Source organism: Epinephelus lanceolatus, chromosome 13, assembly GCF_041903045.1.
Source record: "Epinephelus lanceolatus isolate andai-2023 chromosome 13, ASM4190304v1, whole genome shotgun sequence".
Classification (NCBI taxonomy): domain Eukaryota; kingdom Metazoa; phylum Chordata; class Actinopteri; order Perciformes; family Serranidae; genus Epinephelus; species Epinephelus lanceolatus.
The window spans coordinates 41,216,844-41,241,467 of NC_135746.1; the positions used below are offsets into that span (position 1 = coordinate 41,216,844).

Consider the following 24,624-nt stretch of genomic DNA (forward strand, 5'->3'; position numbering starts at 1 on the left):
TCTTCGTTATTTTGTTGTAAATTTACTTTGGCAAGGTTAAAATGACCCTACTGTGCCAGAGGAGCAGTTTCAGTTTCACTTGAATGGAACTGAAATGAGCTGAATTGAGGGCTATTTAAAGAGAAAGAGAACATGTACGTGGTGAGAGAGGGGCGGAGGGGGGGAGAGAGAGAGAGAGAGAGAGAGAGACCCTGAGTGCTGTTGGATCTCTGACAGGAAACTTTCTTGTTGTTGCACAGCTCTTCTGCAGCAGCAACAGCACTCACACTGAACCGCTTCAATTCACCATCTGAAATGCACTTGACTGGACTGTGCGGGGTTTGCGGGACTTTGTCATCCTGTGAAGTAATGGCGCTCCATCTTCATTTATCGACAGCGCATCACTGAAGATAAACAGCAGCTTAATCGCGAAACTTTTCAAGGATCAACTTTGGAAATAAATGACATTTCTTTGTACTTAACGCGCACCGCACATGAGGATGGAGACGGTGTTTTACCTGCTCGCCTTCTTGCTGGCCCGGGTTAGCTGGGGTCTTGGATATGCGGAGTCCAGTGTTCAGTCGGGACAGAGAGCGGCCAGCAGACACAGGTAGGCTACGGTCAGCGTTAACAGATTCACACGTGCGGACATGTTTTTACCTGTGGTTGTTCAGTCGGAGCTGTGTTTGCACCAGAAACAGAGAAGAGCTATAGTTAAAAACCCTCACTGGAAAATATGTTTAGTTAAGATTTATGATAACGGTTAGAGTCCATTTAACTGCTCCTGTGCTGAGGTCCCCACAGTGAGGTCCGCGGACCTTCACGGGTCCAGTAGGCTATGTCATTCCTGACTAAATATAATGTAGTTTGGGGTTGAAACAATTGACCCATTAATTGATTAGGGATTGTTTGCAGATTCCAGCTTCACAGAAGTGCTTTAATTGAATATCTTTGATTGGGACTGTTAGTCATACAGTAGCCTATTTGAAGACTTCTCTTTGGTCCTAGAAAACTGATAGTTGAAACAAACAAAAATACAACAACCAAAAAAAAAAAAACCCTGATGAGCTGATAATCTATACTTCATACTGCAATAGGCTACATAAAATCATAATCCTACTAAAGTAATAGATCATGAATAGAAATAAAATGATAAATTCTTGTATTATTTAAGACTGAAAATATCAGCACCATCAAAAACCATTACATATGAGGCAGAGTGGGACAAAATCCTCTCCATGTTGGGAGGATATTGTTAATAATATAATTTGCTTTATGAATGTCTCTTTCTGAGACATTCATTCATTCATTTCCGTAACTGTTTATCCTGTTAGGATTCGCTGGGGGGGCTGAAGCCTATCCCAGCTGACAATGGGCAAGAGGCGGGGTACAACCTGGACAGGTTGCCAGAGTATCACAGGGCTAACTGTCTTTCTGAGACAGTAATGTGAAAATATCCAGTCGTAGTCATTCCATACTCATGGATACCATACTCACATATTCTGCTCTCAAAAGCTGTTTGTATGTATGTTTTCCTATTAAAAGTAATGCACCCAAAGTTATACATATCCCATATTTTTTGAAAGGATGCGATTACATGACCACTGCACTGATGGGAGTAAACCTGGAAGCAGTCCTGAGTGGTCTTGTAAGGAGGCAGATTGGGGTGGTGGAAGGGTAAAAAAAAAACATATACTTTATCTTGGGACTTTCCTTTGGAGTCATGTGTTCAGAATCGTGTGAACTTAAAGTCAGTATGTCCTCCCTATGTTTCTTTTCCTTAACCTAGCAACAGTAATCTAACTTGCCTAACCTCTACAACTTTATGTAAATTACATAACCGTACATCAAGGTGGTAAAGTCATTTCTTGGGGCGCTAATTCATAGGATATCATACAATCTGTTGTGCATGCATTTTTCATAGGATATACAAACCGTTCTATGAGAATACATTGTGCTAGGCAGCATCAGTCTATAATGGGGGGGATATTTACTGTTTCTGGGCCCCAAGTGAAACGTTTTAAAGGGGGCCCAGGGTTTTTTTGCAGTGCCCGCAGCATTAGACATGGAGAAGAATTCATCATTTTGGCAAGGAAATGTGAATGGGCTCTACTGGAAATGACAAGCTGCAAGGATACTGAACTTTGGACGTCATTAATCCAGAAGACTGATAGTGCAGTCTTGGAATTTGAAACTGAGTGATTCAGATTTAGGATACTCATACTGCCATCTTGCCCTCTTTTATGTAACAGTAAGGAAATCATTTAGATCTTAGAAACAGATGATTAATAGTCTCTCGTAAATCAGTGATGGCTGTTGGAATCTTTGCTCATTAATACTGTCAGTGAGCCAACACATGTATGTTTTTATTGTGCTGTTGCAGCCCCATAGTGTGTTATTAGCATGTAATTGAGCTTCTGCCTGAGGAATGACCCCTCACCTCTGTGGGCAGATGTGTGATGTGTTTGTGTGCTTGTACATGAATAAATTAATGAATGAATGAGGAAGTTTTGGTAAACTGACTGAGAATGTAGGTGTGTGTGCATGAATAAAAGGGTGAAGGAGTGAATGAATGACAGAGTCTATCTCTCACATGTGGTTTCTGCATGCCTGCATGTGTTTGTACTTAGTGTGTGTGCGTGTGTGTGTGTGTGTGTGTGTGTGCAAGGCAGGCCAGGCTTCTGGGATCTGCAATATGAGCTTCTGTCAGGTTTCTCTCCACATCAGAGCACAGTGTGCTACTGCTGCCTAAGTGATGAGCAAAGACTATAAAATAATGGACGTAGCCACCGTGGTGTCACTTATTGGTTTGTGGACTTCTGTTTTGAGGCCTTGAGTTTTGATTAGGTATAGCTGTGCCTGGAACAGCTACATGACCCACCAGCCAGCTGCATGACTTGCCCACCATACGTAGCCCCCTTCACTCCTTGGTCTGGAAGCGGAATTCCTGAAGATAGGCTAATATAATTAGTTTAGCTAGCATAAAGTGCCAGGTTAAGAGAGGTGCTTAGAGTAAGGGTAAGAGTTACATCTTGTTACTTAGAAGGTGAATAATGTTTTCATGTGTAATAAATAAAGACAATGAATGAAGTGGATTATTGCTAAGTTTGGCCTTATACGTAAGTTGAATTGGGCGTGGTTTGCAGGGATGTGTCATATAGGCTTCAGATGTAATGTGCAGCCGTACATGTCTCTCAAGTTTAGCATTTTGGCTGTCACCATCTTGGATTTTAGGAGCCAGAAGTGACTATATTTCAATGAGAAGGTGGACCTAACCCGCCAGCTGGTTAACTGTGATGATGCTAATGCTAAGAGAAAAAGGCATAAAACTATTTAAACAAAATGTAAAGTTACTTACTGGAAAAACTGAACATCCGACTCCTCAGAGGGTCTTTTAGTAGGACCAACTGCTTAATAAGACTTTTTTTAGGTGACCAGAACATTACAGTTAGCTTTCATGAACTGAAAGCTATGCCTATACTCTGTAAATCTGGGTTTACGCCATGGCTTAGGCTATCCTCATTAACTGTTTGTACATTTGCTATGAAAAGTATACACCCAAATTTGTACATATCTTACATAATCATGAGCCAGTAATTTGTGCATAACCCACATGCTCTGGAAGGCTGCCATTACATGACCAATGTTCTGATAGGAGTTAACAAGGAAGTGGTCCTGAGTGGTCTTGTAAAGAGGCAGGTTGGGGTGGTGGATGGGTCACAAAACTTAAGACTTTCCCCCAGAAGTTTCCCATGGAGACACATGTTCGGAATTGTGTGACCTTTGAGTCATTAAGGCGTGTTCTCACTGTGTTTCTTTCTCTAAACCTAATCACAGTAACTTTACTGGCCTAAACCTAACCTATGTAACTTATCATTAATTATGTAACTTTACATTGAGGGTGTAATGTCATTCAAGCGGCGCTAATTTATAGGATAATTTACATACCGTTCCATGAGGATATGTTGGATGGTTACGTTACCTCATTGGTGTTGTCAGCATGTTGGATGGTTCACAAAACAATGGACTTTCACCTGGGACTTTTCCTCAGGGGCGCGTTTTCGGAACTGTGTGAACTTTGAGTAAAATTTGAGTCATTTTAAGGTATGTCATGATTCTTTTCCTAAACCTAACCTTTACATTAATTATGTAACTTTACGTAAAAGACGCAATGCCATTTGTAGGGCTCTAATTTATAGGATATCATACAAATTGTTCTATGAGGATACATTGGATTGTTACGTTACCTCACTAATGTTGTCACCATGGTAGCAACTTTTCAACAAACGGCAGCCACCTGTCACTCACAGTAGCCATACCCTTAATTATTTCTAACTTTTGGCCTTGATAACTTTTAAACAGAGAGCGGCACGGTGGTGTGGTGGTTAGCACTGTCGCCTCACAGCAAGAGGGTTGCCGGTTTGTTCCCGGGTGTGGGAGCCCTTCTGTGCAGAGTTTGCATGTTCTCCCCGTATCAGTGTGGGTTTTCTCCGGGCGCTCCGGCTTCCTCCCACAGTCCAAAGACATGCAGATTGGGGACTAGGTTAATTGATAACTCTAAATTGTCCGTAGGTGTGAATGTGAGCGTGAATGGTTGTCTGTCTCTATGTGTCAGCCCTGCGATAGTCTGGCGCCCTGTCCAGGGTGTACCCTGCCTCTCGCCCAATGTCAGCTGGGATAACCTCCAGCCCCCCCGCGACCCTCAAGAGGATGAAGTGGTTAGAAGATGAATGAACTTTTAAACAGGTGAATTGTATAAAAATTCACCCCCCGTACAGTTATCACAAACGGGGAAATTAACTATAGAGACCAAATTTATACTACGCCATAAACATGTTTATTTCTGCTGTAAAGTTAGTCATTATTTCTGCTGTAAAGTTAGTCATTATTTCTGCTTTAAAGTTAGTCATTATTTCTGCTGTAAAGTTAGTCATTTTAACATGGAGATCTGTAAGGATTGACTCACTCTTGGAGTCAGCCTCAAGTGACCATCAAAGAAACTGCGGTGTTTGGTTCTTTGTGTTGGCTTCAATCATCAGCCCTGGAGGTCTCACACAGTAGCCTGGTTCCAGACCATAGACCCCGCCCACTCAACTGAGTAGGCTTGCATCTCTGGTCTGGCATACTTCAATGAATTTGCGATTTATCTCGTCCAAATGATGGAAGGACCAATGAACGCCGGGGGTGGGGGCGGGTCTAGCGATTAGCCAATCAGCGCCACGCTGATGTCAAGCTGTATACCGGTGGGTAACTGGTAAGGATAGCAACAATGGCAACCGCTACAGATCCTACAGACCACATTAACGATGCTATCGAGGTATTTCGCCACTACTCGCGTTAATGGAGGACCAAATTAAGGAAGCTGCTAAACTGGATTTAACGGTGATGCAGCTGGGCGTGCACGACGACGGAGACATTTTAAACGGGCAATGCTCGCTTGTTTTCAGCACCCCCGACGCATGGATACTAATGACGTCAGATTCTGGGTGAGTCGTTGATCTCTACTGATTGGTTAGGGAAAAATCAAATTCCCTCCCCCTTGTAAATCGCCTTCAGTGGAAGCCATGTCAGACTGAAGGTTCTGAGAGCTTCAGTCTGACACTCAGGCTACTCACACAGGGCAAAAGATGTAGAAATCTGTTGAAAAAGTGTTGACATAAGGGTTAAAAGGTGAAGAGAAGAATAGGTGAAGAGATGGAAAAAGAGAAAGTATCTTGTTGAGAGAGGGTGAGAGGAAAAACACTGTCAACACAAGACAAAAGAGAGGAAGAACGAGGAGATCTGGAGAGAAGACAGAAAGAAGCTGAGCAGGTGTGACAAGAGAGGATGAAACAGAGAGAGAAGGCTGGGAGGAGCAACATGACGGGAGGAAAGGCAGACTGACAGTAGAAGAGAAGACAGGGCCTGGGTCCTTAAATGCCTTCCCCCTGCTGAAACCAGTAGGCTATGGAGGAGTCAGCATGGCTGGCCTGTGACGTACACACACACAACCACACACATACACAAAGTGATGCATCCAGGGGAAGAATGCGCTGGCCTGTGGCGATGCGGTTTGCCCTTGTGACATCTGTTTGAACTCAAATGATCTGTTTTGACAGATGTGTGAAGTATTCCATAAGTGATAAAGGCTCCTGAATGAAGTGAAGACATCCAGCAGGGTCTTACAGGAGGCTCAGGAGGACCCTGAGCTTTCCAACACATCTCTTGCCAAAATGTCAGAGCTGCATGTCATCCCACCAGCTCCAGACGGCGGCAGAGGAAGAGAATGGATCGGCTGGATGCAGGTGGACTGCTGGTCTGTTTAGCCTCATGTATAGTTTGAAGGACAAGATATTACATCACCACTGGAGGGTGGCAAGGAGAAGATACACAGTGTGCTTCACCATCATCTTCCTCTTTCATTTATCATACTTTTTTTTTAACATTAACCTTGGGGTGCTCCATACAGGGGCCATAAAGATAGACAACTGCACACGTTACTAGAGTTCAGTTGTTTACAGTAGGCTCTTTCATGGCCTTCTAATCTGTGGCTTGTAACAGGAAAACCATGACAGCCAAAGAAACAAACACTGTATTCTAGGGCCATTAGCTCAGTAATAGCCAAAAAAGTGGATATGGTGTGAAATAATCCTAATTACCATAATCTTAGTTACTAGTTTGCTTCCAACTTTGTGGCAACAGTTTGGGAAGGGACTCTCCCTGTTTCAGTTTAATAAGCTATGCCTCCATGCACAAAGCCAGGCCCATAAAGAAATGGTTTTCCCAGTGTGCTGTGGAAGAAGTTGACTGACCTACACAGAGCCCTCCACCCATCAAACACCTTTGTGAAAACTGTATTGCCAAAATTCAGTGCCAGACTAGTGTTTCAGTGACCTAAACCCTTGAAAAGTAACGGCACAAGGCAGCTGTAATGTAACAAGAAACTCCTCCATTTAAGACGGACTGCAGTGTTTCCATCTCCATATCACTATACTATATATATGCAAATATAATCCAAGTAATCATATCTCCTCATAAATTTTGAATTTACTCTGCACTTTACTCCTTATTTTCTTACTTTAAATAACAGAGGTAGTTGTGTGTGTCCTGGGCCAAAAATGCCCTCTGATGAATGATTGGAGAAGAGTAAAATCAAACACTGATTGATTTTTCTTCATTTGTACATTCAATCTTGAGGCTGCTTTAATCAAATATCGGGTCAAATTGTGTGCAGAACTGCAGTAGTGGAAAGGCTATATAGCTGTCAACCAGTGGCGGCTGCTCATCTTTCAAACAGGGGAAGCTCACTTTAAGTTTACATCATAAAATTTGTCATATTGTAGCAAGGCAGTAACTTATAAAAGGAACATTTAATTGAAGCAGTTTTTCAACCACACTCATGCCATAGTACCACAGCAAAACACACCTCAAAGATTTTCAGATGGGTTTAAACTCCTGAACTGTGTCTACACCACCAGAACTGATTTTCTTTCAAAATAAGTTTCCCTGAAAGGAGCAGCACCTTAACACTGGTCGATGCCGGTGTATATTTCCAAAGCGCTGTCAACCACAAAGGGGTTCAGCCTTTTAGACAATTCCTCCAATCATCAGACATACACCGAGCATCCTTTCCCGCCTACCGCTCCATTAGGTCCCAGGGAAGCTGAGCCTGGAAGTGACGATTTGGTTGCATTTATCCAATGACCGTCTCGCTTTGCTGAGTGAAAAAAACCTGCTCAGTGCTGTCTCATAGGAATGCTTGGAGGCATGATGTTAAACGCATCCTCTGATGATAGATCATGGTGTAAATACCACATTCTGTTGTTGCAGCTCAGCCATTAGGACACTGATACATGTTACTGTTTCATAGAGAAGAATGTCAGAATAATTAGTGCAGTTGCTTCAGAGTAGCTGGGGAAAAAAACCTATATTTCCTTGTGTTGGCTTGTGTTTTTTTTTTTTTTTTTACACTAATGTCTTTCTTATTCATCAATAGTAAAAATCCAGTTTAAATCTTTCAGAATAAAATGAGAAGGGTTTCTGTCTGCTGCTGCCTTTTGGCACTGATATTTGAGAATCACATGCAGAAACAGCAGTTTCTCCACTGGCTGAAACCGCAGTGCACTGGGGTGCAATAAAGCCATATGACACACTTCTTCTCTTCTACTCTTCTTACTGACTTTTGGAATTAAGTGAAATGTAGGTCATAATATGAGTTTGTAACAAGATGTTTTGATATAGATTTGCTGTTATTATATTTGGTCCCCAATCAATCAATAAATCAATATGTTCGCTATTTCCCGTGAAGGCATGCAAATTTTGTTTTTGTTTTTTAAAAAAATCACAAATTCAAGGTAACACAGCATGACTAATTGATTTACAAATGGTCATTTTGTTGGTGAAGTAATCCTTTAAATTAACATTTTCACATTAGAAGCAAAAAAGAATTCAGCAGAATTCTGCAGATTCAGTTTGGGTCTGGTCATATGTGAGGGTTTATATTAGAATAATTACATTTGTGTGAGTTAGTACTAGGGTTGCAATGGTATGAGATTTTCACAGCACAATAACTGTATCAGAAAATTTCTCAATTTGACGGTGTCACGGTATTACAATATATATATATTTTTTTTATTAGTCAAAATGACCCTTAAAAGAATGATAATGGAAGGGTTATTTTTGGTTGAACAAGCATTACTATAATTGAAACTTGACCCATTTTGTCAATGGATGTATGTGTAAGAAGTCTCCCTTTTAACACTAACAAAAACAACTGGGAGATTCTCCGTCCAGTAGCATTTTTTTTTCAGTATCGTTGATAAGCAAATGTACATGGTATGATAACGGTCAATTTTTAAGTGGAATTTATATTTCAGCGTTGAATCAACGCCGTACCTACAGCGTAGGTTCTGCGTTGACACAGAGTCTTACCCTACGCTGTAGCCTGACTTACAACTCCCCAGAAATGTAACTACACGTCGCGGCGACGCAGACCTCCAGTCTATTCTTGTAAGTTGAAAATCAAAATAGCATTTTAAGTTTTGTGTGTGATTTATCCTGGCTTCATATGTGTAGAGGAAATCTCTGCTAGTTTCTAGGCTAACAATGTAAAAATGCCATAGGCTTGTGCTAATAACATTAGCATGTTGTATTTGTTTGGAAAACATGTTTAGTATAAGCACAGTTGTTTTGTTGGTGAACTGTGTGAGCTGTAGTGGAGCTTAACTTTGTAACGTTACCTTTGTTAAATGTTGCTGTTGTTTCTGGGTTGACATGAGTAGAGGAAAAGTCTGCTAGCTGCTAGGCTAATTATAATGAAAATGCCATAGGCTCGTGCTAATAACATTAGCATGTTGTATTTGTATGGAAAATGGGTCCAGCAAAACACAATTGCTTTGTCTGTGAATCCTGCAAGTTATAATGAAGCCAATATGTGTACTTGTATTTGAAATTGTCACCATTAAGTCATATGTAATGTGTGTTTTAGGTGTGTTTTGACAGCATATATTTCCCACAAGGCACTGTATAATTGTGGAAAAAGCTTGGTCACTTGTGATAGCATACCTAAATGCGCCTGTGTGTTGCCTGGTGATTAGACTGTAACAGGATTGTCCTCATCTTGACCAAAAGGACCCACATTCTCTTCATCTGTGTGATTTTCTGCTTTCTGCTAATTAGGCCAACAAACAGATCTCATTAGATATGGTAATGTGAATGTGGGAAAAGGGATCCTTTCCGGACACAGCCATTGTTACTCAATTACCATAGTTCCCAGCATGCATTTCACTGGAGAAAGCTGTCTTTACCTTATTTAGATAACTCACAAAATACTTAAGAGATTTGGATCGTTTCCAAATGTTCAACCCATCCCACCACACATAAATGACTCAAAATATAAACCTCTTCTCAACTTAGAGAATTATTGCAACATGACAAGACATTTAAATACTGAACTCAGTGTTTTGTCCTTCAGAGTAGCTTATAAAGTTTTACCTGCATAAATAGTCTGTGCTATTTTGGGCAAGTGTATTTTTAAGGCTTCTGTCTGAAATGCACATGCCTCCATAAATGGTTAAAATTCAAGTGAGCCACAAAGAAGCCCTGCAGCCTTCAAATGCTGACGTGTCTGAGGCTGAGCAATAATGCTAAAGCAAATGGCAGTATCATGGACATTCTCTGTATATCTTCATGACCGCCAGGCTAAACAATCAGAGAGAAGTTTACACAGTCATGCTGTCCCTTAATGCTGGAACAGGTCCAAAGGGAAAATGGTTTGTGTGCGAGTAAAGCTTCACTTTCAGACAGCGCAGAGAGACTGGAAAAATGTGTGTGTCTGCCTTTGTGTTTGTCTGTCGGTGTGCGATCACTCGAGCGTGAGTGAGTGCACTCGAGTGTGTATGTTGTCGTGTGTGCTTTGCGGTGTGTGTGCAGGGGTATACCTTTACAAGGAGGGGTGCTTGACCTCTGGGCCACAGTTCAAACACAGAGACACGCCCCTCTCCATCCATTTATTCAGGGTGCTGTCCCAGCCTTCCCTTGAAGCTTAATGAAAGATCCCTCAACAATAGGCACCGCCAAGTGATTTCTTTGTTGAAGTAGTAAACCTCAGCTCGCCTTTCTCTGTCTTTCATTCCTCCTTCCTCCCACTTACTCTCTGTGTCACTTTAGTCAATGACTGTTCCACAGTGCTCCTCTGCAGGGCTCATGCAGAGATGCTGGTAAATAAAATGGACATGGTATGTGTGGGTTGAGATGTCAGACCGCGGCTTCCTGCTTGGCTGTGAAGTGTCTGTCTGCTGTTTTATAAGGAGGTGAAATTTATTGGGGAATAAAGTGATGCTCAGACAGGTGCATGAGTTCCACTCACGCTGAGTTATGGCTCAATAAATAAAAATAAGACATGTACGATGGAAGTTTCAATGCTCGGTGCCTAGCAGAGAAGTAATGCAAATGTTTGTGTGTGTGTGTGTGTAGGAGAAGCACAAAGTGTATTTGTCGTAATTATCATGCATGTTAGTGTGTTAAGACTCATTTCCTGTGCTTGTTTGTGTGTCCGCCTGGATATGCCTTTTCAAATGTGTGAAGTATAACAGCTCCTTGTAAGCTTATCCTACTTTGTCTGCCAATTTTCTGTCATTTGGCATGGTATGGCAGAGTTTCAGCTCACCCTTTTCAGTGTTGTCTCTTTCCTTCAGTGAACATTTCACCATATGTATCCATGTTAACAAACAGTTTTCCCATTTCTTTCCCCTTAAAGCTGCTATAGTCAGGTTATATCATCAGCAGTGGATCATATGTGTAGAAGAAATTGGTCGCTTGTTCTAATAATCACACGGAAAACCAGAGGCCATTTTGCTTTTGGATCACTCCAGCCAAGATACAACAAACTGCAGCTTAAAATGAATATGGGCCAGGGGTGTAAAGTGGAGGTGCCCTTACTTCCTGCTGGCTATTAAAGCTATAGTTGGTAATCCTGTTCAGAAACACTTCTTGTTATACTGGGTGAAATGGTCCTTCCAGGAACGAAAAAAATCCGACCTCTGTGGCAGCTGCAGGCCTGTAAAAACTGTGACCAATCCCTGCCATTTGGTGCGAATGGAAAGAACCAATCAGATGCCTTCATGTCTCGTCTTGCCTGAGCCTCCCTCTGTCCCTCTCTCCTCCATGCATGCACTCATCACGTGTCACCGTTGACGGAAATATTCAGCACACACAGGATTTTGCTGAACAATGGCAGAGAAAAAAGTGCTAGAACTGAAGCAATAGTGTCTGCTCAGTAGGAGTGTAAATCACTAGTTTCATCTTGATAAGATTGTAATATCACTGCATCAGTGCAGGCGCCCCAGTGAAACAAGTCAATCATTCAAGTGTTCTTAAATTGAGCACCAGTTACAGATCAGGTTTAGCTGGTAATCATCACTTCTTTGCAGTGCCGCTCAGCTCTCCTGGGCATTTTAATGTTTTTCAGCTCACTGTTTTGATTTTACAGCCCACAACTTTAATGCTTTGGTTCACTCTCACGGCTCTCATCTGTGTTGTCTCGAGATGCAGTTGCAGAAAAGCCCCCAAAACCCACTGTGCACTACTTAGCCGCACCAAATATAAGACAAAGTTATTGAGCAGTCATTTAGCAGCTACAGAGTCAGATGTTTCAGGAGTAAGTAGAGAACAAAAAGAGAGTGAATGTTGGACTGGCATTGGCCAGTTGGACACAAACATAACTCTAAATGAATGATAATGTTGCTCCATATCTGCGGGTTGTGTAAATTAGCAACTGCAATATCAATTTAAAAAGTAATAATATGTTTATGTTGTGTTTACAACTTGTTTCCACTGCCCCATGCGGCCCAAAAAATCAGTTAATGCAGGTTTGAAGGTACGTTGTGGAGATTTAAAAAAAAAATAACACAGATGTTATACAAGCAAAAGACAAAACTAGAAGAGAGCTGGAGCAGCAGAGTGTGGAGGCAGCCAGAGGGCAGGTGATCGTTTCCAGTGGCCCAACATCGCCTACTACCTCCAGAGAGAGCACAGAAAAGTCAGTCACGCAATAAACAAGATGACACCACAGGGGTCACTAGGGCTGACTAACAAACCTCAGCTGGGACAGAGACCTTGCCAAGTAGCTGGAGGACCTGAGTATGTAGCAGAGAGTGACAGATCCCATCCAGCAGAGCGGAGTGAAGCTACATGTGGACAGTACAGTACTAAGACTCAAGATTTTTTATGCAAGGATCAGAAGCTTTTAGGTCCCTCTGACAGTCCCAACTCACAGCAGGAACCTCAGGATCTGCAAACACAGAAACAATCAGACGTGCAGGAGTAACATTTGCAAAGTGAACGCATCAATACGCATCATTTTTAGGATATTCTTTATTTTGAAATTCTGTGTCAGCATTTTTGTCCAAGGACACCACCTTCCTAAATGTTCAAACAGTGCTAGAGGCCTAATGCCAGGCAGAGAATAGCAAGCAGCCAAGAAAAAGACAATGAGGAAATCTACGGATACCATCTCATTTTGATAGCAGGCCCAGGAATTGTATCGAATCAAAATCATAGCAGACTTTGTGATATCAATATAGTATCGTATTGTGATGAAACTTGTTATTTACACACCAATGAGTAAGTAAAGACAAATAATATTACACCTAGAACCATCTGGTAAGTTCAGTAAACCAGCACTTCACATATACCAAGGCCAAAAGGAATAGTGCAATACCCCCAAATGCCCACAACTACCATGCACTGTTTGCAACACCACATCAAGGAACTCGGCACATTACTCATTACTCAGCACAACAACTACAAAACACGCCTCCCTCTTTCTCACCAGCATATTCTTCTGAATAAACAACCCATGAACAACATCCAGAACTTTATCAACTGGCAGAGCCTCATCCCCCATATCAGACAGATGAATCAGCCCTTTGACTCTTCACCCATTCCTCCCTAGAAACAGATGGAGGAAGATCAGGTAGTGAAACCACATGTTCAGCAAGCACCGTCACTTTATTACACTCCGTAACATGAATCACACGCATCACAGCTCTGTGCACACACCATGGTGCAGCCTGAAAAATTCCCCTGGATCAATCTGACCACCGTGTCACTCTGTGAAACAGAGTGGGGAGCCAATCAGAGAGCAAGGTCTCAGCTGCATCCAAACTGAAATAGCCTAGGAACACAATCTGGTGTTTACCTGGTGTTGATGTTTAATTATATTTGGCAAGTTAACCGGATGTGGATTTGCTAAACCAGCCAGTGCCGACATCAAAGAACTACTGGTGACAAAGGCCTCCATGTGTCTGGGCCAAAAGTTGCACTTGAAAACACCATAAAGACTGCAACCAACTAGCATGTACATTCTGCGCCTGAGTGAGAAGAAATAAGTCTTAATAGCAACATGTAGAGGTAGTTTGTATTTGACATTCGAAAAAGGCAAACCGGAAGACCGACAGGATGGAGTTGAGATGCTAGTTAGCCAGTTAGCGCATTAACAACACAACCCGATGTTCAGAGTTGGGCATAACGCGTTACAAAGAGTAACGCGTTAGAGTACTTTGATTACTTTTTGCAGTAACGAGTAACCTAACGTGTTAGTTTTCTGTTTGAGTAATCAAATACTAGTACATTTTCAAACAAGACATCAGTTACTTCCGTTACTTTTAGAACGCTGGTCCTTCAGCTCCGAAACAGCAATGGCTGTCGTTTGGTTCTAATAACGGAGATAACGTTAAGCCTATCATCATTTCCCCCTTTTACTCTGTATGGTAACATCCCTAGAGGAAATATTAAAAATGCTGGGGTGTTGTTGTCATACAGTTGTCTACGGCAGCAGATCGTTCTGTGTTTCTACTGGTCAAAGTGACGACTGTGATGGGAGAATTGGATCTCAGTGAAGGGCAAGTGGTCCATAACTTTAATTTTGGAGACAAAAAAATGTAGGCTTAGCGCCCTGTGGTCCATTGCCCAATAGGAAATGTAGAATACTCAAAAGTACTTTAAAAGTGCTTGTGTTACTTTTCTAAGGGAGTAACGTTGGAAGTACTTTTAAAGTAATTGAGTTACTTTACTCAGGGAGTAACGCAGTAAAGTAACTGGTTACTTTTTAAAAAGTAACGCAGTAACGTACTTTGATTACTTTTAAAGTAACCCTTACCCAACACTGCTGATGTTGAAAAAACATATTTATTAATGATATTTACCGTGCACTGGTAAACAGTAATACATACAATTAAAACTGTTTCTGCTTCAGAGCTCAATGGCTAAAAAATAATCTTATCTAATATAACTAATTTGTTGTGATCTCACTGTCTTTTGACTTTTGTCGTTTGTTTGCTTTCCTCACCTCTGTTCCTCTTCTTTTGCACTTTGTTGAACTGACAATCATAGGGATTTCTCTCACCATTAGGCTCTGCTGGCTCCGACATTGAATTGGCCAAAAATCCGCTGACAAGGCTTGGCTAGTGCCAAAAACTAGGGTGACAGATGCTCACCGAAGGCCTACAGTCGGCTTTGTGTGTCAGAGCCATTTGCCCTCATATTTGAAGTCTTTCCACTTGCAAAACTACAACATGATGTAAGACAAAATTTCAGATAATAAAATGTTTGGTTTTACAAGAGAAAGGCAATAAGGATGACGACTGTCTGGTTGGTTGGTTTGCCAGTCCAAATCTGGTTAACTTTCCCTCTTCTGATAAAGACCAGCACCAACACAACTGCTTCAAAACATTTTTCTAAAGGAAGCATGAGAGGAGTGGAAGTGGAGCTAAACATTTCCCCAAAACTCAGTCTGACACGTCTGGTATCTTTAGAAACTTTGGGATCTCCACTAGAATTTGAAAATAAATTCAAACAGTGTTTGGTTGCACAACATGAGTCATTGAGGTTTAAACGACCTGAAAGTCTAAATCTGAAGTAAGCATTGTACTCTAGTTTGACATTTCTGTCTTTATCTGCTGCTGCCTGATAAACATTCTACAAATACATATTGTAGTTATAAAGATTGAGTAATATGCACAGGAACTGGACTGTTTATGTGCAGTGTTTTTCTGTGGTGCTGATATAGTGAAGGAAACAGAGATTAGCTGCTGAATATGCCATTGCAGGGAGACTAGGAGGCACACACACCCACACTGTCAGGTCTCCATTAAACACCATGTTGGGTTATTTAGGGCTGCCCGATATTGAGAAAATCAAATATCACGATGTTTTGACCAAATACCTCAATATCGGCATTGTGATGATATTGTAGGGTTGACTCTTGGTGCTTTCACAAAATATTCACAAAATTAAATTTTTAATAAATAATCATAAGTCATGTGGATATAATGACTAAGTGGTTACAGGAAAATAATAGAATAGCTAGAACAGTCTTGTAAGTTCAGAAAATTACATCACTTTACTGTAATGCAGCCTTTAAAAGCAGGACAACGCTTACCATATTAACAGTGACACTCCCAGAAATTTTATTATAGGGGTGGCCAGATGGGGCTGCTTAAATTCTTGGGGTGGCACACGAGAGCCAAAAGTCATAGCTGAATTTCAGGAATTTGATTATCCTGTTTAAGTATATAGGCTAGTTATAGACTATGTCAATTTGTGGAGTAAAGGAATCACATATACTTTGGTTACTTATTTCATAGTTAATATTACTAATTATCTAATGTGCATAGACTGATACTGGTACAGTTAACATTTTGAGTTCTACAATAATCCTGTTGTTAATGTGTTATGTATCTATACAGACGATTCATCGTTCTTCCGATAGGCTGGTTGGTCCTCAAAAAGACGAACATACAGTACAGCTTTAATTTGAGTCAGAGCATTAATTATAAAGACCAGAGCATTTACTGGGAACAAGCCCTCTGAAGTTTAGGGGACACTCATAGGTACACCCATATTAACCATTTTTATAGGGAAATCTTGAAGTGAGTGTTCAAGGGACCTCTGAAAATGGCAAGCAGCGCTGTTGATAGCAAGCATACCAATTAGCACACACAGCTATCAATCGTAACCTCAATACCCCCTTTTTTAACATCAAATTACTAGTTATAACCAAACTTTTAAGAAAAATGAACACATCAGTGTGGTAATAACTACCTAAAATGACAGAAACCCTGTTTGAGAAAAATTCGTTTGATGTGTACTTGGAGACTTTAGTTCGGCCCATGCTCCATTCGCTAATAAGAAGGGGGCAGGATTTATGACCTTTACTACAGCCAGCCACCAGGTGGAGATCAAGATATTTTGGATTCACTTTGGGGGAGCTGTCATGTCATCCATCTTTATATACACTATATGGTTGGTAACCATGGATGCCTCAGGTTGTCTAGTTTCACAAGATACCACTACTTTAATGCTAGCTTAAAAAATTAGTGTGCCACAGCCTCTTAATGCTCGGACACACCAAACTGACTTCGGAGAACTATAGGCGATGAAAGCCATTCGCTGCCTCACCAGCTCTTGCAGTATCTAGGCCAAAAAGTTGCACACTGCAAAGGCTACAACCAACGGCCGACCAGAGAGAAAATACCTCTGCACACCAGCAAACCACAATCGTCATTCAAAAAGCAAAACCAGAAGGCTGTCTTAATGCTAGCTATCCAGTTAGCACATTAACAACACAATCCAGTGTTAAAAGAAAAGAGCATATTTGCCATGCACCAGTGAACAATAACACAAACCATTATGAAACATTTCTGCTAAACTGCTCAATAGTTACAGAAAAATAATCTGACCTTATGAAACAAGTTTGTTTTGGTCTCATTCCCTCTTGAATTTAGCTCTTTGTTTACTTTCCTTACTACAGTTTCTCTTCTCAAGAGTGATTTCATTCACCCATGGGCTCTGCAGTCTTGATGCTCGAGGGCCATGGACGGTCATCAGCGGCCCAACATTGACTGACAGCCAACCTTCAGCTTGGTGTGTCAGGGCCTTTAAAGACAGTAATGTTGACCTCCAATCATTTTTGGAACAATTGTATCAGGATGGCCATGGCCCCCTCTTGCCCACCACTAAATATTAGGATATTTGAAATCTAAGACATATCTAGTCTGATATTCTCATATAGATATAATATTGATATTTTACCCAACCCTATTGTATACTGTCATGTCCATGTTTAATTTGCAGCTGTTTATAATGGTATATGATGTACTGAAGTGGAAAAAATATTATAAATAGTCAGGTTAGCCTTATGTTCTTATTATGTTTGGGTCTTTGTGTGTATCTGCCTCTGTGAGTGTGCCCTTGTCTGGTCTCCTTTGGGCGTATAAATGCGTGTGTAGTTTGTTTGTCTGGTAAATGATGTGTGTGTGCCTGTAATTGTATTTACACTTGTGGAGAAGATGCCAAGTCTAGTTAGTGGACTTTCATCTTAGCCGTTTCTCAGAGGCCATTTGGATTAATGGGACTTTATAGGATTACTGTTAGGAATGCTTAACTTCATGCTGGTTACAGAGAGAGAGAGAGAGAGAGAGAGAGAGAGAGAGAGAGAGAGAGAGTGGGAGATGGAAAGGCCATCGGGTTTGGAGCTGAAATATTTGAAGGTGTCACCCATGCCACAGAACACTTCCATACAGGCACATGACCAAACTCACTGTACTGTTTTTTTGTGCAGGGCTTACGCCTAGGCACCAGCAGACACCCCCACACACTCTTACAGTGCTACACTAACACTTAGTCATCCTCCCACAAATATAAAGGCCCCTCTTATGTATTAGAGTGAGGAGCCCACGATGGAAAATGAACCATCAGGGAGGGGGGTGTGTACAGTACAGTCAGAGTGGGTGTTTGGAGGGAAGTGTGTGTTTGCGTATGCATGTACTGTATGTGTGCGTGCATGTGTCCACATCTGTGTCTGCTCAGCAGTGAAAAAAGAGACATGGTGAGGTTTATTTATGTAAAGTGCAGTGGCTGTTCTCCATCAGCGAAGATAGGGTGTGAACGCTGCCAACTTCATGCTTTATCTGCTGTGTGTGTGACCCTGGGAGTCAGTAAGTCAGGATAATAGATTGGCAGAACTGGCCCACTGAATCACAGTGACAAAAAACAACACAGTGGGACTACAGGGGGGAGTGGTTATGATTTATCACTGCTGTCTTATTTTACATGTTGTCTATCCCTTCTGTATTGCTCCAACTCCTGATGGAGATGTTAGATTCCCCTTTCTCACAAACCTCCAGTCCAACATACACAGTGCAGTATAGCAAACCATCACACGGCGTAATGCAATAAGAATCACTGCAATGAACCGCAAGACTGTGGAAAGACATGAGGGGAGAGACAGCTGTGTTTGGAAGCACTGACGCTGGCTGATTTCAAATGTATGGTGACAGAGTTTTGCTCTGAGTCACCGGCGCTACGAGCTCTGATAGAAACATTAAATACTACATAACAAACCACAAATGAGCGAAGCACAATGCATAGCTAGAGGAGGCCATGTGGATCACTGTGAAGAACCACAGATCTTTGGAATGGGAGTTGTGGAACTGTTTGGATGCATGAACGCTGGCTGATTTCAGCCAAATGACTTTCACTTATGCTTCACTTGGTGTTGACTCCAGGCTGAGCTCAAGCACCCAAAATTAGATTTGGTTTCACATTGGCTGAAAGCAATATGATATACTGTGAATGTGCAAAATAAGATACATTTACATAGTGAAAGGTTATTTCTCTGCAATCCACACTACTATGCCTTTATGCCTTTGCGCCAGTAACAGCGGTGACTGAAGGCATTATGTCGTCTGGTTGTCCTTTCTTCTGTCTCATACTTGTGACTGCAATATCTCAGGAACATCTTGAAGGAATCTGAATCTTCAAATTTGGCACAAATGTCCACTAGGACTCAAGGATGAACCATTTTTGGTGGTCAAAAGGTCACTGTGACCTCACAAAACTCGATTTTTAGCTATACCCCAAGAATTCATACGCAGTATGACAAGATTTTACACTAGTAGGATTAGACTGAAGATTAAACCGATTGCAATATTGTGGTTGAAGGTCAAAGGTCAAAGTCAGTGTGACCTCACAAAATATGTTTTTGGCCATAACTCAAGAATTCATTTGCTAATAACTTTACACAAATATCTAATAATATCTAATAATGATAAATATCTAATAAAATAAAGAAGTGATGAAGTGATTTCTAAAAGGTCAAAGGTCAGCTCCATTGTGACATCACAATGCTCATCATAAAACCCTTTCCTGGCCATTATTCAGCGTCATATCTCAGGAACTGAAGGGGAGACATTTGATCAGATATTTAATGGGTGACACTTATCTTGGGTGTCCACCTTTAAACTGTGCTGATTAGATCTTCTGTGCTGTCGGCGGAACAATGGGTGTGAAGCATCCATGGTTTCACAGGCATGGATGTAAACTGTAAGAGAAACTTGACTGGTGTGCGGAGGCATACAACTGCAGGGTGGTAATTCTAGTTTTTTTTATATTTAAGGTTCCGTTTACCCAGTGGTATGTATAGCGTGACCGATATTGTATTTTTGAGGCTGATGCTGATATTGACTGCATGGCATTTTACATTTGAAAGAAGAACTTGTAGTGCTTTCCCAGCTGGCCACCAGTGTTGTTAGAAGTTGATATTTTGTTGAATTTAGGCTGTGATAAAAGCCTCAAGGGCATCAGGACGACATCTAATGTGAACGTCAATTTGACATAGAATGCTGATGACAGATAATATTTTATTTGTTTTAAGTTGTGTTGTTAAGTGACCAAAATCCAACGTGTTCCAAACATCTCATGCCACAGCAACTTGATGCAGAATAAAAATATTTAGTTGAAAGGTTTGGAGACCAAAGCCCAACGTCTGCAAAATGGCATAATGTTAATGTCCACACAATGTAACATTCTAATGCCAACCTGATTTTTATTCCAATCAAAATTGTCCAGTTTAAGAGTCCAGTGTCTTTCTAATGCCATTCTAGTGCGCCATGCAACCCAATTTCAAAACTAGTTTGTCCACTATGTAGGCAAATGGAGACCCTGTTTTCTAAAGCCAGGCTTAGACTGCAGGAGTTTTTAAAATCCCAATAAGTTTTGAAATTGGGTTGCATGGCGCACATAAAGACAAACTTCAGAGATGTTCTTCTCTCTCATCTCAAACATGCACACACTGCAAGATTTCAAATTAATGGCACATCACTCACTACAGGATATTATTAAGATAATAATTGTGTCAGAGGGAGCATACAGTAAATGCACCACTTCACATGATCTCATGGGGAAGCAGTTATAAATAAAACAGAGACTGACATGGTGCAACTACCTGCTGTAATGTTAACAATAGTCTGCAGTGAGAAAAACAAAAGTAGAAGGTTAAACTAGTTTAGATTAGATAATGGTTGGGGAGACACAGTCAACATGGCTTGTCTATTCATCAGTGAGAACTGGAGGTGAGATTTTAACTGTCAGTTTCAATGTCTGTCATCAGTAGCATATACTGTAGCTAACGTTAGCCTTAAGGGCTAAAATGTTTACCGTCGCTTGGCAACACCATCAGCTGCTCCATATTGACATAATCATAAGTGTAATCATCCAGATTTAACTCCTAAATATCCAACATGTTTGAAATTATCGGAACGACCCCACTGAGACTGTGAGCAGTTGAGTGAGCAGAGGTAGAAGACTGCATCTGTAAACCTCTCACATTACCATTACCATACCATTACCATATATTCTGGGCCAAATATCAGTTCTGACCAAGACTGGATTCCTCCTCCATTTTTGGGATGGGTGTATGTATGTAGTCTGAAACCTCTGTAAACCTGCGTTGACACATCTCCCCTAACATTTTCTCATGTTTTCACACACATGCATTTTAACTGTAAGAGAAACTTGACTGGTGTGTGAAGGCATATAACCATCCATTTTCTAACTGCTTATCCTCTTGAGGGTCGCCGGGGGGGGGGGGGGGGGGGGGGGGGGGGGGGCTGGAGCCTATCCCAGCTGACCTTGGGCGAGAGGCAGGGTACACCCTGGACAGGGCGCCAGACTATTGCAGGGCTGACATGTAGAGACAGACAACCATTCATGCTCACATTCACACCTATGGACAATTTAGAGTCACCAATTAACCTTTCCCCAATCTGCATGTCTTTGGACTGTGGGAGGAAGCCGGAGTACCCGGAGAAAACCCACACTGACACGGGGAGAACATGCAAACTCCAGAACAGAAGGGCTGCCACACCCAGGATCGAACCAAGAACCCTCTTGCTGTAAGGGGGCAGTGCTTACCACCACACCACCGTGCCACCTGGCATATAACCACAGGGTGGTAATTCTAGTTCTCAATGCAAAGCTTTAGTAACATTATAGCAAGTTGTTGCAACATGCCAGTCTCCATTTCCTTTACATTTGCTTCCCCATGAGATTATGTGAGGTGGTGCATTCATGCTCCCTCTGGCATGATAGTCTTTTTGATATACTGCAGCATGTGATATGCCATTATTTTCAAACCTTGCAGTGTATGCATGTTTGAGATCAGAGAGAACAGCTTGAATGACCCTAAACAGCTTTTGCATTTCTGTACTTATATTACTTGTTACTTATCGGCTGGCAAAATTGCGCAAATACTGCAAATATCAGCCATAAGACAATATAGATGGACAGTAGAGTCTGACAGATAATTAGCCCTGTTCACTTTAACAGTAGCAACAGGAACAGGAGGTCATGAGGTACAGTGGAGAATCAGATGTTGAACAGTGGATGATAAACTCTTTCTATCAGTCAGAAAAGCCTTGGAATGAAGGGGAGGATCACATCTTCGGGGAACAGGGGAGAAGCTTCCTCTGTCTCACACAGGGTGAGACAGAGGAAGAAACAAGTTAAACGTGTGGGAAAGGAAGAGGAGATAAACAGAGATGGACAGGGAGTGAAGCAGGTGGAGAAAGGTGAATTCAAAGAGACAGCAAAAGTGAGAAAAAGAGCGAGATGGGAAGAATGAGATCAACACACACACAAGGAGCCCTAAAAAACAAAATGAGCTCCACAGAAGGAGACATGTAGAACAAGAGAGGAAGAGTGACAGACATGGAGACAGACAAAGAGACACAGAAAGACAGAGTGACCGACAAAGTGAGGAAGCTGCTGATTGACTCTCCAGCATGAAGGAGCTCCTTGTATTCTCCAACTTATCTGTAAACCCTTCATAGCTCTGCTCCGATGAATCTGAGAGTGACACTAATTGGCCGTAATAACCACTGGGGAAATAGCAGTGGATGCGGATTCTGGGTAATATGAAAATGATGATAGAAAGCGACTGAAGGACGTCTGTGTCTTAAATCTATCTGCAGTTGTTATCAAAAGAGATATCTGAGGGTCATGGGAGGTCAGGGGGATGAGGACAAATTGAGTCACATGTAGACAGGGGGAGTGTGTGGGAGTGTGTGTCTAATTCGGTCCCTTTGAGTTTGACTTATAAGATTTTAGTCAGGACATTTTTTCATGTGGAGTCATTTTGAGCAGCCTTCACTCCACGGAAGTTATTTTAGTATTAGAGTAAGGGTTAAAATAAGTTTAAACCTAAATTAACTTTAAAGCTGCTACGATTAATGTTTTTATTAACAATAGATCAAATATGATGTGAGAAGTTGCTTGTATTGGCGGACGAATGCTATCACAGGCGCAACAAGCAGCTGTTTTTCTATGAAAACCCACTCTACACTGGCGGAGAGAGTCACCTCTGCTTCTGAGGATAAGTTCATCCGAGTCACCAGCCTCAGAAATCGCAAGTTAACAGCAGCTCAGATCAGAGACCAGATGAATGCCACACAGAGTTCTAGCAGCAGACCCATCTCTAGAACAACTGTTAAGAGGAGACTGCGCGTATCAGGCCTTCATGGTCAAATAGCTGCTAGGAAACCACTGCTAAGGAGAGGCAACAAGCAGAAGAGATTTGTTTGGGCCAAGAAACAAGGAATGGACATTAGACCAGTGGAAATCTGTGCTTTGGTCTGATGAGTCCAAATTTGAGATCTTTGGTTCCAACCGCTGTGTCTTTGTGAGACGCAGAAAAGGTGAACGGATGGATTCCACATGCCTGGTTCCCACTGTGAAGCATGGAGGAGGAGGTGTGATGGTGTGGGGGTGTTTTGCTGGTGACACTGTTGGGGATTTATTCAAAATTGAAGGCACACTGAACCAGCATGGCTACCACAGCATCCTGCAGCGACATGCCATCCCATCCGCTTTGCGTTTAGTTGGACGATCATTTATTTTTCAACAGGACAATGACCCCAAACACACCTCCAGGCTGTGTAAGGGCTATTTGACCAAGAAGGAGAGTGATGGAGTGCTGCGGCAGATGACCTGGCCTCCACAGTCACCGGACCTGAACCCAATCGAGATGGTTTGGGGTGAGCTGGACCGCAGAGTGAAGACAAAGGGGCCAACAAGTGCTAAACACCTCTGGGAACTCCTTCAAGACTGTTGGAAAACCATTTCAGGTGACTACCTCTTGAAGCTCATGGAGAGAATGCCAAGAGTGTGCAAAGCAGTAATCAGAGCAAAGGGTGGCTATTTTGAAGAAACTAGAATATAAAACATGTTTTCAGTTATTTCACCTTTTTTTGTTAAGTACATAACTCCACATGTGTTCATTCATAGTTTTGATGCCTTCAGTGAGAATCTACAATGTAAATAGTCATGAAAATAAAGAAAACGCATTGAATGAGAAGGTGTGTCCAAACTTTTGGCCTGTACTGTAGTTGAGCTTTTACCAGCGACAAACATTTTCTTTTTGCGATCAAATGTTTTTATTTAGTACCATACAATCACACAAAATACAAAGCCATCATATTGCTACCAGCGACAAACATATGGATGGGTTAGGATTAGGATTGGGGTTAGTGTTAGTACCTTAAAAAAAAGAGAGAGAGAGAGAGAGAGAGAAAAAAAAAGCTGATTTACAGACGTATCTTTCTTTCACAGTTTTAGTCTATGGGGTAAAGTCTTTTTGGGCCCAATGGCATCACATGATGGACCTGGAAGTTCTTCCAGTGCTGTTCCTGGGGGCTTGTATAAACTAGATATTTCCTTTAGAAGTTGGTGGAGAGTGACAAAGTGCATAAGTAAGAGAAAGGGTGTAGGTTTTGTTTCAACATTTGAAGCGTCAGTCACTTCTTTTCCTGCATTTTGGTGAATTTTATG

The 24,624-nt window shown here is 41.6% G+C and overlaps 1 protein-coding gene across 1 annotated transcript in view; it reads left to right on the plus strand.

The window, feature by feature from the left end:
- Positions 1-201: 201 nt before the first annotated feature.
- The window catches only part of emilin1a (elastin microfibril interfacer 1a), a 53,842-nt gene continuing 29,419 nt past the window's right edge, over positions 202-24,624 (plus strand). Inside the window, exon 1 of the mRNA XM_033648886.2 lies at positions 202-589. Within this exon, the coding sequence (XP_033504777.1) occupies positions 474-589 (116 nt within the window). The 5' untranslated portion in view covers positions 202-473. The remainder of the gene's footprint in view (positions 590-24,624) is intronic.